Below are 16,963 nucleotides of genomic sequence, written 5' to 3'. Positions count from 1 at the left end.
GCCAGCGGGCAATAGTGGCTTTAGACGCTGGAGACCCTCTTCGAGGACCTGAGAGCAAAACAAACAGATGATCATAGATCCTGAAAGAGATAGTAACTCGCAGATACTGCAGCAGAGTCCTGCGCACATCCAACAGGTGCAACTGCCCAAAAGATTCTGGAAACTCCTCCTTATCAAAGGAGGGCAAGAAAATAGGCTGGTTTAGGTGAAACGCTGAAACCACCTTAGGCATGAAGGAAGGCACGGTCCGAACCGTGACCCCTGACTCTGAGAATTGCAGAAATGGGTCTCTACAGGACAGCGCCTGGAGCTCTGACACCCGTCTCGCCGAAGTAATGGCCACAAGAAAAACGGCCTTTAGTGTCAAATCTTTCTCCGATGCTCGCCGAAGCGGCTCAAAAGGAGAAGCCTGCAGGGCCTTCAAAACTAGCTCCAGGTTCCAAGCTGGACAGGGTGCTCGCAGGGAAGGCCGGAGCCGAAGCACCCCACTAAGAAACCGTGCCACATCTGGATGAGCAGCTAAAGACACGCCTTCAACCTTACCACGAAGGGAGGCCAATGCTGCCACTTGCACCCGAGGGAATTATAGGCCAAGCCTATTTGTACATCATCCTGCAAAAAGTCCAGAATCGGCAAGACAGGAGCCAGCATGGGTGTGATCGCTTTTGAAGCACACCAAGACTCAAACTGGCGCCAAATCCTGGCATAAGCCACGGAAGTGGAACGCTTGCGGGCCTGCAGGAGAGTGGAAATGACTGTGTTTGAATAGCCTTTGTCCCTCACTTGCGCCCTCTCAATCGCCATGCCATTAAGACCAAAGCAGCAGGCGTCCTCCATGGCTACTGGGCCCTGTGACAACAGGTTCGGTACCAGAGGTAAAGGAAGGGGAGCCTCCACAAGCATCTGTCGGAGGTCCGCATACCAAGGCCTCCTGGGCCAATCCGGGGCGATGAGGACCACTTCTCCTGGGTGCAGCCGAATCCGCAGGAACACGCGCCCTGGCCAGTGCTCTGCACTGAGTGCCGCCTTGTCGATTTATGTAGGCCACTGCTGTCGTGTTGTCCGACATCACTCTGACAGCCAATCCTTCCAGGGTCACTTGAAAGGCCAGAAGCGCCTGAAACACCGCTTTCAACTCCAGGCGGTTGAGGGACCACTCTGACTCCTCGGGTGTCCATAGACCCTGGGCATGCTTCCCCTTGCAATGTGCGCCCCAGCCCTTCAGGCTGGCATCTGTCACTACTAGACACCAATCGGGGAGCGCCAGCGGCATTCCTTGCCGCAGCATGCTGTCTGAGAGCCACCACTCCATGCTGAGTCGGGCCGCAGGGAGCCAAGAAAGTCTGCATTGATAATCCTGAGAAACTGGAGACCAATCCTTGAAGTAGGGAATACTGTAGAGGTCTCAGGTGCGCTCTCGCCCAGGGCACCACTTCCAATGTGGCTGTCATCGATCCCAGCAGCTGGACAATGTCCCAAGCTCGCGGGCGGGGCATCCTCAGGAGCAGACGGACCTGATTCTGAAGCTTGCACCGCCTTAGCTCGGGTAGCTATACATAGCCCAAGTCTGTGTTGAACCTGGCCCCCAAATATTCAAGAGATTGCGAGGGGGTCAGGTGACTTTGGGCCATATTGATGACCCAGCCTAGAGATTGAAGTACTGAGACCACTCTGGCTGTAGCTTGATAGCTCTCTGTTACAGAGTCTGCTCTGATGAGCCAGTCGTCTAGGTACGGGTGAACCCTGATACCTTCTCGCCTGAGCAAAGCAGCTACTACCACCATTACCTTCGAAAAGGTTCGGGGAGCTGTGGTGAGGCCAAAAGGCAAGGCCCGGAACTGGAAATGTTTTCCCAACACCGCAAACCTCAGAAACCTCTGGTGCGGGAGCCAAATTGGTATGTGCAAGTAAGCTTCTTTCAGGTCTACAGACATGAGAAACTCTCCTGGCTGTACCGCAGCAATGACGGAGCGCAGGGTTTCCATGTGGAAATGCCGCACTCTCAGGGACTTAATTCTTTTAAGTCCAGAATAGGGCGAAAAGACCCACCTTTTCGCGGCACCACAAAGTAGATGGAGTATCGGCCATAGCCATGTTCGGCGGGAGGTACCGGGGACACGGCCCCTAACTGAATCAGACCTTGCAAAGTCTCCTCTACCGCCGCCCGTTTGGCAGCATAACCGCATCGGGACTCCACAAACACGTCTCTTACTGGGGCGTTGAATTCTATTCTGTAGCCATCTCTGATCAGGTCCAGAACCCACTGATCTGAGGAAATATTGGCCCACTCCTCGGCAAAGAGGGAAAGACGTCCTCCGATGACAGGAAGCGAGGAGGGGGCCGGCGTACCATCATTGAGAGGGTCGCCACTGAACTCCAGGCCTAGAGCCGGTGGCTGCGGAACGCTTGTCCGAGCAAAAGGAGTTCCTCTGCTGAAAACGGGCACGAGAAGTGAACCCAGCAGAACGCCCCGGGCAGTACCTTCTAGCTTCACGGAAGCGAGGTCTATAAGAGGAGTGGACCGCCTGGCCCTTGGAGGAAGGCCTCGGCCTACCTTCGGGCAAGCGCTGGGGTTTAGGATCTCCCAGGCCTTTAACAATTTTTTCCAACTCCTCACCAAAGAGGAGAAGGCCTTGAAAGGGCAACTTCACCAACCTTTGCTTAGAGGCCATGTCCGCTGCCCAATGTCGTAGCCAAATAAGACGGCGAGCCACCACTGCTACTGCCATTTGTTTAGCCGAAGCTCTGACAATATCATAAAGGGCATCAGCCAAAAAGGACAAGGCCAACTCCAGCTGCGGAGCCACATCCGAGAAGGGCTCCGCTCCATCTCCGGGCTGTTCCACTGCCTGTTGCAACCACGCCAGGCAGGCTCTAGCAGCATAACAACTGCATGCAGACGCCCGAACAGTAAGACCTGCAATTTCAAAAGGACCGTTTTAAGTGCTGCTTCCAGCCTGCGGTCTTGTATATCCTTCAGGGCAACTCCTCCTTCCACAGGGAGGGTAGTTCTCTTTGTCACCGCAGTGACTAGGGCATCTATTTTAGGCATTGCAAAGCGAGCCAAATGCTCCTCACGCAGAGGGTATAATTGCCCCATAGCCCTGGAAACTTTCAAAGGTCCCTCGGGGTCAGCCCACTGAGCAGAAATAAGCTCTTGGATGGAGTCATGCAAAGGAAAGGCTCGAGCAGGCTTTTTGGTACTAGCCATCCTAGGATTCACAGAGGAGGCCGTGTCACTGTCAGGCTCTTCAATAGAAAGGACCTGTAGGGCATCTGAAATAAGCGCTGGCAGCTCATCACGGTGGAAAATCCTCACCGCGGAGGGATCATCCAGATCCTGTGGTAATTCTGCACCTGACTCTGGCTCCTCAGACCACGAAGGCCTGCCAGAACTCTCCGAAACCTCACAGCCCGACCATGGGGGGGAAAAAGGAGGTGCACCACAATCTGAATGGGAATTTGCCCTTCTACGCTTTTCTTTATGCCAATTATCAGGGAAAACAGCCTCAGCGGGCTGTCCCAGGCCAGAATCCACCGGGGGGGGGGGGGGCAATAGAAGGGGCCTCAGATGACCCTTGAGGGAGAGCTCTTTTCAGCACGTATGCTTTATGCAATAACAACACAAAATCAGGGGTAAAAACTCACCCTGGGCACTCAGATCCCGTCCAGGGCTAGCCGCTCCCTGAATAGCCTCAATTCGATGTCCCCCCCCCCCCCCCCCCCCGGGCTCAGGGCTCTCCATCTCTACGGAAGCCACGCCATGCGGAGAACTCAAAATGGCATCTGCTGCCAGCTCTGAGTGGGCAGAATCATCGCTCGCCATGCTCGGGCCAGCTCTTACACCTGTACAGCACGATTACAGAGCCCCGCTGCTGATTTGCGCTTGCCACACCGGGAACAGCGCTTTACATTCTCTGCAGCCATCACCAAAAACTGCGGGAAAATTCAAAATGGAGGTTGCGCGCCAAAAACGCCCCGATTGCAGGCCCACCCCGGAGGAGTTAGAAAACACACTTACCTCACTGGCGAACCAATGTGCCTGCATCCACTGAGTGGGAAAGGACAGGGAAAAGCAAGCTAATATGTCCATATCCACGGGGGCATGGGTAAGGCAGGGAAAGGGCTAACCTATGTGCCTTCAAAGTGAAGCTGCTATAGCCTCTAACACCCCGGCTAACAACTGGCAAGCCAGGAGCCACCCCCAGGCAGATTTTTGATGGAGCTCGAAGAAGCTGCAGCCACCCTGCTTGGGGAGATAGAGAATACTGAAGAGGCAGTGGAGCTAGCTGGCCATGAGGCACTGTGCAAAGTTGAGTGCTCTCTATCTCCCCCTGCTGGTTGATGGACACAACCCATACGTAATGGCTTCATCTGCTTGATGACAAGGAACTGTAGACAGACATTAAAGATTTAAATCCACAGATCACCAGTCAGTTAAACAACCTAAAAGAGTGGGCAGAACCTACACTACCCTACTGTGCTAAACTGGTATATATACTTATCCTTAAAATGTTTCTGGGATACACTAATTTATCCAATATGATGCCAATTTAAACACTTAATGAACATAATCCTTAAATGAGGAAAATGAAAACAGCAGCCTCCGCTCCAGTACGGTAGCTACAGCTAGCACAGGCCCACTGAGTCTAGTGGCCTATGAGGCACTCAAAACACCTCACTGCCAGCAGCACATCACTCCTTTCCTCTCTTCTTCTCCGCCTGCGGCCCGACATCTGCCAGTTTCTCTCTGAACCCCCCTGTCCCCCCCCCCCTACCTCAGAGCCATCGCCAGCGGTGATTCCTATAGGCAACCTGCATTGGCCCTGCAGGCTTCCCTCTATCTTGATATCACTTCCCATTTCTTCACTTGCAGGGATGCAGTATAGAAGAAATGTGTATGATGTACAAGGAGCGAAGACTTTCATAAGGCATCACACACACATCCTTTTTTTTTTTTTTTTTTTTTAAATCATTTTACTTAATTACATTCACATTTATCACATAAATGTAAGGGAAAACAGAAATTAATATTAAAAAAGAAAACGATTTTCTCCCACCAATATATAGTATATAATCGTCCATAACTGGGAGATCCAAGATCAGGAAAACAATCTCAAAGAAAATAAAAACTCAAAATAGTTAATCTTACAATTCACTTTTTCTGAGGGAGGAAGGTTAATCGGTAATTGCAGCCGGTACAGTGGTAACTAAAAGAAGTTGCTGCAGAGGGTTCTTCATCTGTTCTTTCAACTCCACAAACTCTTGTAATTTCTTAGGTTCAACAAATAAGTAATTATTAAAATTCAAAGAAATAGAACACTTTCAAGGGAATCGCACTAGGAAGGTCCCACTCAGGGCAATGATCTTTGGCTTAAAAGCCAAGAGTTCACACCTCCTAGTCTGCGATTCCCCTGATAAGTCAGGAATATATTTATCTTTGAACCCAAAAAACTATCAACCATGTGTCGGAAATACAATTTCAAAACATTATTCCTATCTAAATCAAAGGCGAAAGTCACTAGTAATATAGCTTTTCCAAAATATCAATTAAGTTCACATCTCTTTTCTCTGATAAAGAAGATTATTTAGGGGAAACATAAATCGCTTTAGACACCGGAGGGTGGCTATCAGAAAATGTTTGCAAATTATCAGAGAAATATTTCTTCAACAGTTCAATAAAAGAAAAAATTACATAGTCAAAGTCTCTATTTTTATGTCTTGGACTTCCACTTTGTTAGATATGTATTGATATAAATTCTTTAATTCACGTTTATTCCTGAAAAATTTTAAACATTTGAAGAAGAAAGTTATTCACACTCTGCAGCACTTCTCATAATGCGTCCATTGTGACATTTTTTGGCTTCACCAGGTCCAATTTCTCCACAGAAACCGCTCCAGATATCTTCAGGGAGGAGAACTCACTCTCCAATCCCCCAGTTGGTTTATTATCCGGAGTCGATGCTGCGCCAGGACCTCCTCGGGTCGCGTGAAAATCCTAACCCACTTCGGGCATTTCCACTGTCGACCTCCATAGCGAAGCGTTACTGTTTCCGGGTCTTGGAGGGGTCGTGCAAACAGGGGGACTCAAAGTCACTCCCTCTCCACTGAGATTCAGCAATAAAGCCTTGCTGTTCCCCGAAGCAGGAACCGATATCCCCGACGTTATGACCCCGAATCTCTCCAAAATAGGCTGAGATGTGGTGGGAACCCCAGCCGTTTTCGAGGAGGACAACACCACGGCTTTACTTTTTCTCTTCCCCATTCTCTGGGGAGCGCGCCTACTTCAGGAATTCTGGCGTAAAACGGGAACTCAACTAACGTACGTCCTCCCTCAACGCCATTTTGGATCCTCCAGTTTGGGACACTCTGTCTGGTTTTTCCTCAGAGGCCTGTCTGATATGGGTAACCCTACAGCATAGCCCTCTGAGTCATTGAAACACTGAAGCCCCTCCACCCCGACAAGGTGGTGTCCCTTCAGAGGGGCACACACACATCCTTGAAGTAAAATCTTACAACCCTGCCTTAAATTCTATTTTGTATCATCATCTTCCCTCAACTCTACACATAAATAGGGACAGTTTCTCTTGAACAGAATTCAAGCTACAAAACTGCATAAAAAAAAAAAAAAAACACCTGCAGTTAATTATGAGGTCGCTTAATAAGGTTGAAACAGGCTAGTAAATCAGAAGACAAAAGGCCAAATTTGGTTCCAAACAAGGCAACTTTATTGCTAGCAAGTGAACAGTACCGAGTAGTCTCAGGACACTGTGTGTCGCAAATCACCTGACACTTACATTTATACTTCCCTACTGGGCCTGCGCACTAGGCCCCTTACACGTCACATTTGGCATGCGCAGTAAACAGTTGTAGTTCTTACAGTGCATAATTGTAGTTCTCAGTACGTACACACGTCATAATACTGAAAAGATACTGGCAAGAGAAACGAAACTTAGCAGCTTATTCTACATACACACAATGCTCCTTTCTAGCACAGGAGATAAGGCTCGTCGGCTCAGAGATGCAGGGCGGGGGTGTTAGCACCCTCCAAGGCCACCTATTCATGTGGCACCTACGTGCAAGCTGATCTCGTATACGCCTTGCTACTACAGTTACAAGCTATATGTCTAATAGCCCTGCATTCTGTCTTACATTAGTAAACAATAAAACTGGGTAAGGCACAAAGGTCCAGTGCAGTAATGAAGTATGGCTAAAAGCCACAAGCAGAGGTAGAATACATAAGTATAAGTCCATCAATAGGCACAAAACATGAGGTTGTTCTGGTAGGCAGTAGTATTCGGGTAGTATCCGGTGTTCCACTCCTACAAGGTGAACTAATAGATTTAGCTTGGGCTAAATGATAAGATACTCACTATATTCCTATGGGTATCAGTTAGTGTGTGCTAAATCTGTTAGCACACCTTAATAAAAGGACCCCAGGGAGTTAGTGAGTTCATTTTTGTCTCAACGTTTACACTGGTCAACCGTCCTTCAACTGTTTAAAATGCCCTATTAGACCTTATCTCGGGAATACGGGGCCCGATGGGGGTGATCCTGGGGGAATGGGTTAGATGTAGAGCGGCTTGGTTCCCTGGGCGTAAATATCATGTGATGACCCCTATCATCTTTGCAACCGACTTCACTCCAGGTCGGACAGATGGGGTATATAGACATTGGTCTGCAGCCTCGCTGCGCTTGCTGGGCCAAGTATGGGAAGATGGGAAGTGCCATTCATTTCACACACTTCAGGAGGAATTTGGGTTAGGGGACAAAGATTACTTCTATTACATGCAGATTAGAGACTTTATACAGAGAAAAGCGAGAGAGGACTTATCCCTTGCAGACACAGAGCTCGAGTTAGCCATGAGATCAGGGGAAGGTAAAGGGGGGATATCCCGCATTTACAGAGCTATGTTGCATAAGACCCAACCACTGGGCAAATACATTAAGAAATGGGAGACGACACTGGGTGCCACATATGATCCACTGGTTTGGAAAAGAATATTTAAACGTTTACTGGCATTTTCAGTAGCTACTCCTTTATTGGAAAATGGGTATAAGATGTTGTATCAATGGTATATGACCCCGAGCCGACTTTTCCGCATTTTTAAAAATGGATCGGCAGTCTGCTGGCGTAGGTGCGGGGCAGAAGGTACATTTTGGCATACCTGGTGGGAGTGTCCAATGATACAGCAGTTCTGGCAGAACTTACAGTCCAGATTGCAGAGCGGGATGGGGCTGGTGATAAAGTTTGATGCTGACTTATGTCTGTTGAATTTAGTTGCAAAAGAGAGCAAAGGCTCCTGCTCTGCACTTTTACGATACATTGTTACAGCAGCCAGGACCTTAATTGCAAAGTATTGGAAACAACAAACACTACCCACTGTGGACCAAGTACTTACCAAGGTGGACTACTGCTGTATGATGGATAAATTAACTGCCATGCGAAGAGGAGGAATGGTGAGATTTCTTAAAACCTGGTCCACTTATGTAGAGTGGCGAGGGCTTACAGGATGAGGAGTATATTCGGTGATTCTTGTGGCAAAACAATGTGTAATCCTTTGATGATGTGTTCCTGAGAGGGGTGGGAGGGGGGAGTTCAGGGGGGGGGGGGTTTGTACTGCATAATGTATGGCATCTATTGTCAATATGCGTTAATGTATGCTCTGAAAACTGTTAACTCTAATAAAAAGATAAATAAAAAAAAATAAATAAATAAATAAAAAATAAAATGCCCTATTAGGCACTGCAAAATTAAGGGAAAGGGAAATGGGACTTGATATACCACCTGAGGTTTTTACAACTACATTCAAAGTGGTTTACATATATTCAGGTACTTATTTTGTACCAGGGGCAATGTAGGGTTAAGTGACTTGCCCAGAGTCACAAGGAGCTGCAAGTAGCAAGCTTCATTCCTAGTTCTCATTTCTAAACTTGTAAACTATATATTATTATTTTTTAATGACAATTTTATCCTCATTTGCACCATGTTTTGAATCTTCCACAACATACACAACAGCTAACAAGAAAGGCCATTCTGACTTCAAAGGTCTTACGTTCTTGTATGGTTTTAAAGTTACCTTTGAGGATTCTCACTGTGAAGTCACTGGTACAGTGTCCTGGTCCTGAAAGGTAACTTTAAAACCATACAAGAACGTAAGACCTTTGAAGTCAGAATGATTGAATATTTTAACAGCCAACAGAAAGGACTTAACAAGGATCTGGGGTTCCTAGCCCATTATAAACCATAAAGCTGTATGTCTCTGTTGATCACCCTCCCCTCACCTATCCACACCCATCCTGTTAGAATATCAATGATATGCTTTGATGTCCCCATGCATACTTCCTACCCACCCTCCTCCTCCCACCCTGTCAGACTGTCATAGTAATGCTTGAATGTTTTCACTTATATACACTGTCAGCTAGCACATTTGCTTATTTCCGATCTGAGGAAGAAGGGCAACCTTCGAAAGTTAATCAAGAAATGTATTAAGTTATGTCCAATAAAAAAGGTATCATCTTATTTTCTTTTCCATGTTTTATTTTGTTTGATTTCTATTGATAACCTTAAGAGTGGACTAACACGGTTACCACACTCCTCAACTGAGATAGAAAGTGGAGGAAGAGGAGAAGTGGGTTTTGGTGGAAAGACGATAAGCTCGGTCTTGAACATGTTCAGTTTCAGGTGGCGGTTGGACATCCAGGCAGCAATGTCGGATAAGCAGGCCGATACCTTTGCCTGGGTCTCCGCATATAATGCCATGGCGCATATAAACAGACGTTGAAAATATTATACTAGTATAGGAGGAAAAAATAAGATGATTTTTTTTCATTATAAATCATTTCTGTAAGCTGTTACAGCTCCAGTATACCCAGTGCAAAATAAGACAGCAGATGTAAATTCTCAAATTGGACATATTTCAAACACTAAAATGAAAATAAAATGATTTTTTTCTACCTTTGTCTGGTGATTTTGTTTTTCTATCCATACTGATCCAGTCTCTGATTCTGCTGCTATCTGTTCTCTTAACTCCGTTTCCAGGGCTTCCTTTCCATTTATTTCTTTACTTCCCTCCTTTCTTCTTCATTTCTTGCCCTCCAGCCACCCATGTCCAGCCACCCTCCTCTCCCCCTGCCCTCCCTCCCAGCACCCAGTATCAGGCCTGCATCCCTCCCACCCAGCACCAGGCCTGCTGCCCTCCCACCCAACATCAGGCCTCCCTCCCAGCCAGCACCCAGTAGCAGGCCTCCCTCCCTCCCAGCACCTGCCTCCCTCCCACCCAGCACCCAACATCAGGCCTCCCTCCCACCCAGCACCAGGCCTGCCGCCCTCCCTCCCTCCCACCAACAGGCCTGCCGCCCTCCCACACAGCACCAGGCCACCCTCGCTCCCACCCACCACCAGACAGCCCTCCCTCCCAGCACCCAGCACCAGGCCTGCCTCCCTCCCTCCCACCCAGCAGCACACAACACCAAGCCTCCCTCCCACCCACCCAGCACCAGGCCTGCCTCCCGCCCTCCCTCCCTCCAACCCAACAAGCATCAGGCCGTCCTCCCTCCCAGCACCAGGAACCCCCCCTCCTCCTGTGAAATTTAAAAAGCGTACCATCCTCCTCGGGATTAAGGCAGCGTGCAGCGGCAGTGAAGCGCATGTTCTTCGATCGGCGCACCTTCGGCCTTTCTGTCTCTCAAGCTCTGGTCCCGCCTATGAGGGCGGCCTGATGCTTGTTGGGTTGGAGGGAGGGCGGGCGGCGGCGAACTGCCTGGTGTTCGGAGGGAAGGAGCGTGGGCGGACCAGCGACGGCACATGTGCCATAGGTTCGCCATCACCGTGATAGACCTACCACCCAGGAATGCCAAAAAATCATCCCGGAAATTCCTCAACCTGCACTCCCCTAATTGCCAAGGTCTGAAATACAAACTAATGCACGCGTCAAACTTTACCTACTTGAGCACACAGTACACAAAGTAGCACATATGAGTTTATCTTGTTGGGCAGACTGAATTGACCGTACAGGTCTTTTTCTGCTGTCACTTACTATGTTACTATGATATGTTATGGAATGCATTGCCGAGGAATTTAAAAACGATCTACGAATTAACGAACATCCGCAAACTACTGAAGACCCATCTATTTAACAAGGCATACTACAAAGATCAACTAATGTGATTATACACAACTCCTCCACATATAATCAGAAATGTCTTACAATATTTGCTTGCTATACCACAATCATGTTCTTTTTTTCATTATCTTGTTACCCAAGATCCTACTGTAACACTGTCTAATTCTAACTTATTTCCACCATTCTTGTTGATTGTAAGCCACATTGAGCCTGCAAAAAGGTGGGAAAATGTGGGATACAAATGCCCTAAATTAAGAATGCTAGTTAGGACTGCAATTGTGACTAAAATGAATTTCTATTAGTATACAAATATAGCAACTGTACATTAAAAAAAGCAAAACACTAGTAAATTATGAGAATTTATTTACTCCTTTTTTTTCAAGGAACTCGCAAGGCAGTGTACAGCAATAAGCCAGGCATAGGCAATATACAACTCCAGCAGTACAAATATTCAAACAGTAGGTAGGCATCATGGCATAATATGCACCTTATGATGTAGCATGTAAAGCATTAACACACAGGAAAAGCCTTCTATAGAACTATAACGCATATTTACACATATTCCACATGTAGGCACTCCAAGATATGTAGGTAGGGACAATGTACATGCTTACCAATTTCAAAGTAAGTGTAAACGAGTGTGTCAGCTTGTGTTGCTTCTGGGTGTTTTGTTTTATAAAGGCACATGCTTTTATAAACTAATCAAGGGCCCTGTTTACTAGGCCATGCTGTTGGCAAGCAAACTCTTCAGCATGCACTAATGATAGACATCCATGGGAATAATGGGTGTCTATCATCAGCGCACGCTAAAACATTTGAACCTACAACGTGGCTTAGTAAACAGAGCCCCAAATTAGGTTTTGCTATGAAAAATAGTTCAAGTAAAAGTGTCCAAAGAACACGAACTGCTATACTACAAGAACTCATGAAAAAGGCACATCTTACAAAATATAAAAATGCAACTCCAATTGCTTACCAATACAGGTTATGCTGTGAAAACAGTATACAATATTAAACATAAAATGCTTAACCGTCTGTCTCTGAAACAACTTTTTACATATTTATCAACTGAATTATACCGTAATTGTTCAACTGTTTTACTTTTACTGTGTACGCCCCAAATGCACATTCCCCAACAAAAGTGAATAAGAAAACTAGTACTGGCCAGTGCTTTAAATGAGCGTTTAACCAAGTAAGAAGCATTCGTGCTAGCCAGAGTGATAGTCACGGTAGCGCGTACCCACAAATAAATAAATTTCATTCATTCATTCTCAGGAAACCTGCGTTCTGCCCGGACTGCTATATATATATACCGCGATTTAGCCCCTCCCCCCCCCAAAAGAACAAGGGGAGACACTTCTAACAAGTTGTATAAAGCCCGGATAGTCCACCTGAAAAGACTATGAGCCGGTACATACGCTCATACACCTACTCCGTACAATGAAAAGGACTGGAACAAACTTTTAATCACGTATACATTTATTGAATGTTTATGGTCACTCTTCAATAAAATATATAGCTTCCATAGTAGCACAATCCCTATTTTTATTTTTCTAGAATTTCTTCAAGCACTGCAAAATGAAATATAGGCGAACTAAAACGCTTGATACCATTTCTGGACGTCCTAAAGTTATTTGGGGGGGGGGGGGGGAGATCCTCTACTACCGTGAACTACCCATGAGATATTTGTATTCTTCAGGATAACATATTTATGAGGATCCGAAAACATGGTTAGTAGCATGCAAGGATTAAAACATTTATAGCACCCTTCTGAGTTTACGCATACACTCCCACAATATACAGCAACTTCAAAAAGCATCAAATGCATTAAAAAAGGGAGGGGGCGCGCCGGGATTCCCAGAGCGTGCAGAGCCACCCCCTTGCGCTCGCTCCAGCCGTCGAGCTGTGCCCGTGAGCGCGGCCACTCACTTTACGGCGCCCCCTAGCCAACGACGGCGAGTACTGCAGCGGCGGATCCAATCCGGAAAAAAAATGGCGGCGAGCGGCCTCATCACGTGACCCCTTTTGTGCATTTCAGGACCGAAATTTCCACGACAGCTGCATACAACCGCCCAGAGCCACCCAGTCCTTAACTACTAGGAGTAGCCCTTCTGAATGCATCATCTAGAATCGGGCTACGCGGCCCCCCTAACTCGCACAGCCCAGGCTGTCCGGCCCAAGCGAGGAAAAAAAAATGGCGGCCATTTTGTGGAAGCTTGCGCAGAGTACATAGGGAGTGAAGTCAGCCTTGCTCTGCACGGTAGAAAAATATATAACTTAGACGTACCGACTCCTCTTCTTTTTCCATCCCCGTCGGCATCTGAGGTACAGCACGATTGATAGATGCATATTCGTGCAAGTCAGGTAAATCCTCGCAGCGGAAGACGGGTAATGGTTTGGACGCGTCCAGCGCCCGCGCCCGAAAAGACAATTTACTCATGGTAGGTTCAGAATAAACCTATCCGATCTTTAAATATGAAAACTGTCCCGGCTAGCGTTCTCATGGGTAAATCTGTTATAGTCCCCACTTTCCTAAAACTTCCTGCTTATACAATATCGTGCTGGTGTGCAGCCAGAAGCTCTAGCTTTCTGCAGCCGGTTTCTGAGGTGTTTTTTTTTTAAGTCGCTCCCGTCTCTCCCTCTCTCTCTCTTCAATACGCCATAGCCAACATGGCGGACATTAAAACTCTACTGTCCGCTCTTTCAGCCAACCCGAGCTCCACAGCCATTCCCATAGTGCATCGCGCATGTGCGCGGGCACGACCGAGACACAGCAGGCGCGCCGGCACGAGTGCGGCTTCAGAAGGAAGCCTTCCATGGCCCTGGACGCTGAGAGCTCAGTACATATGCGGTTGGGATTGGAATAGGCACAGGCAGGCAAGGGGAAGAACCAAAAGGAAGGAGGAGGCAGTAGCTACTATAAGGCAAGCATGCGGCGCTGTCGAGGATGTAAACAACTATGCGCGCTGGAGCACGAGCATGAACAAAATTTCTGCTTTCAGAATTGGGGATATGTCAGCTACTGTACAGAATGATGCTGCTGTAAGGAGCAGCACACATGGATATGTGTATTAATTTACATATAAATAGACAACTTAACAGTAAGAAAAGGAAGAAAGTTAGGATTTAGGTCACATTTTTCAAGTATACTTTCAAAAGGGGAAATCTATTCAGACACACAAAGTAGGTTATACTAGAAGCCCACTAAGGACAGAAAATTTTGAACCTGAAGCAACGATTTCTGGAGCCTGCTGCTGTAACAGGCGTCCATACATTATGGCCGCTGAGAACATGCCTTCTAACATGAGCTGCCCTAGAGTTACCATATTTGTCCAAACAAAAACCAAAAAAAAAAAGGATAACACAAGCCATAGCCACCCCCCCCCCCCCCCAGAAAGCCACCCCTTCTATATATTTCCCTCCCTCAAAATCTTTATTTATTTATTTATTGCATTTGTATCCCACATTTTCCCACCTATTTGCAGGCTCAGTGTGGCTTACAATACATTGTGAATGATGGAAATACAATTTGTCACAATACGGTTATGGGTTACATTGTGAAGAGTTATGGGAAGACAAAATCAAAGTCAAGATATCATTTGGGAATAGAACAATGGAAAGTAACAATGGGGAAAGGATAGGGCTTCTTCCCACCTTTTTTTTTTTTTTACAGCTCCCCTTACTCTCTACCCATATTCCACATCCCCACCCCCCTCCCTTATCATGGCCTGGTGGTCTAGTGCAGGGGCGTATCTGCGTGGGGCCTCAGGGGCCTGGGCCCCCGCAGATTTTGCCCTGGAACCCCCTACCGCCATCCACCCTCCCCCGCTGCCGTTCTTACTTTTGCTGGCGGGGGACCCCAAACCCCCGCCAGCCGCCCCGCGGTGTTTGAAATTCATCTTCGGCCTCCGTGGTCGTGCTGCTGTGATAGGCGCTGTTGAAATCCACTTCGGAGTCTGACGTCGTTGTACGTTGTACGTGCTGCGACGTCAGACTCCGAAGTGGATTTCAACAGCGCCTATCACAGCAGCACGGCCACGGAGGCCGAAGATGAATTTTAAACACCGCGGGGCGGCTGGCGGGGGTTTGGGGTCCCCCGCCGGCTGAAGAAGTTTTTACGGCAGCGGCAGGTGGAAGCAGACCTCGGCTGGCGGGGGGTTGGGGTCCCCCGCCAGCAAAAGTAAGAACGGCAGCGGGGGAGGGTTGGCTGCGGGAGGGGGGTAGAGAGAGTCATTGGTGGCGGTGGGGGCTCGGCGGCGGCGGCGGGGGGGGGGCTAAAATGTGCCCCCTCCCTCTGGCTCTGGCCCCCCCTACCGCCGGAGTCCAGATACGCCCCTGGTCTAGTGGCTGCTTCGTGCAGGAAAGGACCCAAACTTTCCTGCCCTGTGATGCCAGAGCCACTTTCAAATTGCTGCTGACACTTCAAGTGGTAACCTCACAAGATTTCTGGAAGTTGAGGCAGCCATTTTGAAGTGACACAGGTAGGAAGTAGGAGACTTGTCCTCTTTTTGAGGACACTGGGATGTCCAGGCAGGAGATTCCAGCCTGCCCATTTGTCTGCAAACCTGGACAAATGGGCAGGCTGGAAAAACCCACCCAGACATCCCACAGTGTGACATGTCTGGGTAAAACTGGACATATGATAACCCTGAGCTTCCCTCAAAAATTTACCACATCGATAACAATAAACAATGAGGGCCAGATACATCAACCAAACGGTTAAAACATCTAAAAAGTAAAAGTCCCTAACGAATTTGAAAAAAACTAAGAATGCACCAAAAAAACAAGTCGCACATGTTCGGTGTGGTATTGTAAAGTACAATGCATCAAACCGGTGTAATCCCCATCGGTAATCGACCCCTAAAGCATGCGCAGAGCAGCCAAGTGTTATGCTGGCTGCTCTGCGCATGCCACAAATGTCAAAACAACAACAAAAAAACCCACAAACACGTGTGTTTTGGGAGGGGGCAAAGGCGCTTGTCAGGAGTGTCCTGCCTTGCCCCCCCCCCCCCAGAGGTGAGAGGCGCTGTGCGGGCCCGGTAAGGTGGAGGGGGGGCCGTGGGGGGGGAGCAGTGGCGATGACCTCAGGGGGGGCGGAGGATGGCGGGAGTCGGAGCTGTGGGCGAAATAAAGGAAGGGAGGGGTGCCGGGGCTGCTAAAGTTTGGATTTCTATGCTGCAGGGGGAAGCGGGAAGCAGTGCTGAGCTCGGGCGGAGGGGCAGAGGATGGCGGAGCTGTGGGAGAAAGGGAGGGAGAGAGGGGGGCCGGGGGCTGATAAAGTTTTGTGCTTTTTAATGCGCGGGGAGCAGCGGCGACCTCGGGCGGGGGGGGGGCAAGGACGCTCCTGACTAGCGTTTTTGCCCCCTCCCTCCCGATTTTTTTTTTTTACATTACAGTTTGGAAGCCGGGCAGCCCTAATGAAAGGTACAGACCTCTCCTTAGCTTTCCTGCATTAGGGCAAGCAGTAAACTTTGATGGATCTCATTTCAATAGGGTTTCTACACAATTTGCTCATATGCATTCCGTTTTCGTTAGCTGCTACCGTCGTCGGAAAAAGGCCTTTAATGCATGTCACGGTTTAAAACTTGTTCGTTAAAGGGATGTAAAGGGGCCGTTAAAGTTTAGTGCATCTTGCCCTGAGTATGCAAATTCTGCTGTATTAAAAATGTGCACCATAAGGAAAAAAATTGCACCACAGCAAGGCTGTGCAAAAATTGGGTTGCACTGAGCATAAAGGAGGCTTACTGGCCATTGCCTCTGCTGCTTGGCTGCAGTGTACGAGACTGGGCAGAATGCCAAGAGGTTTGCTGGCTGGTAGGATTCTACACACCACAGCA

At 48.0% G+C, this 16,963-nt stretch overlaps 1 protein-coding gene across 3 annotated transcripts in view; it reads right to left on the bottom strand.

The window, feature by feature from the left end:
- EPC1 (enhancer of polycomb homolog 1) overlaps positions 1–16,963 on the bottom strand; it is a 396,583-nt gene that overhangs the window by 295,504 nt on the left and 84,116 nt on the right. The window contains exon 1 of one of the 3 annotated variants that reach the window (XM_030199110.1): positions 13,414–13,843. The exons of the other annotated variants lie outside the window; for them this stretch is intronic. Coding sequence (XP_030054970.1) covers positions 13,414–13,566 — 153 coding nt within the window. The 5' untranslated portion in view covers positions 13,567–13,843. Of the gene's footprint in view, positions 1–13,413; positions 13,844–16,963 lie in introns of those variants that run through there. 3 annotated transcript variants of the gene reach the window in all.

Source organism: Microcaecilia unicolor, chromosome 1, assembly GCF_901765095.1.
Source record: "Microcaecilia unicolor chromosome 1, aMicUni1.1, whole genome shotgun sequence".
Classification (NCBI taxonomy): domain Eukaryota; kingdom Metazoa; phylum Chordata; class Amphibia; order Gymnophiona; family Siphonopidae; genus Microcaecilia; species Microcaecilia unicolor.
Note: the sequence above shows the minus strand (reverse complement) of the source record. Positions and strands in the feature narration are given on the sequence as shown.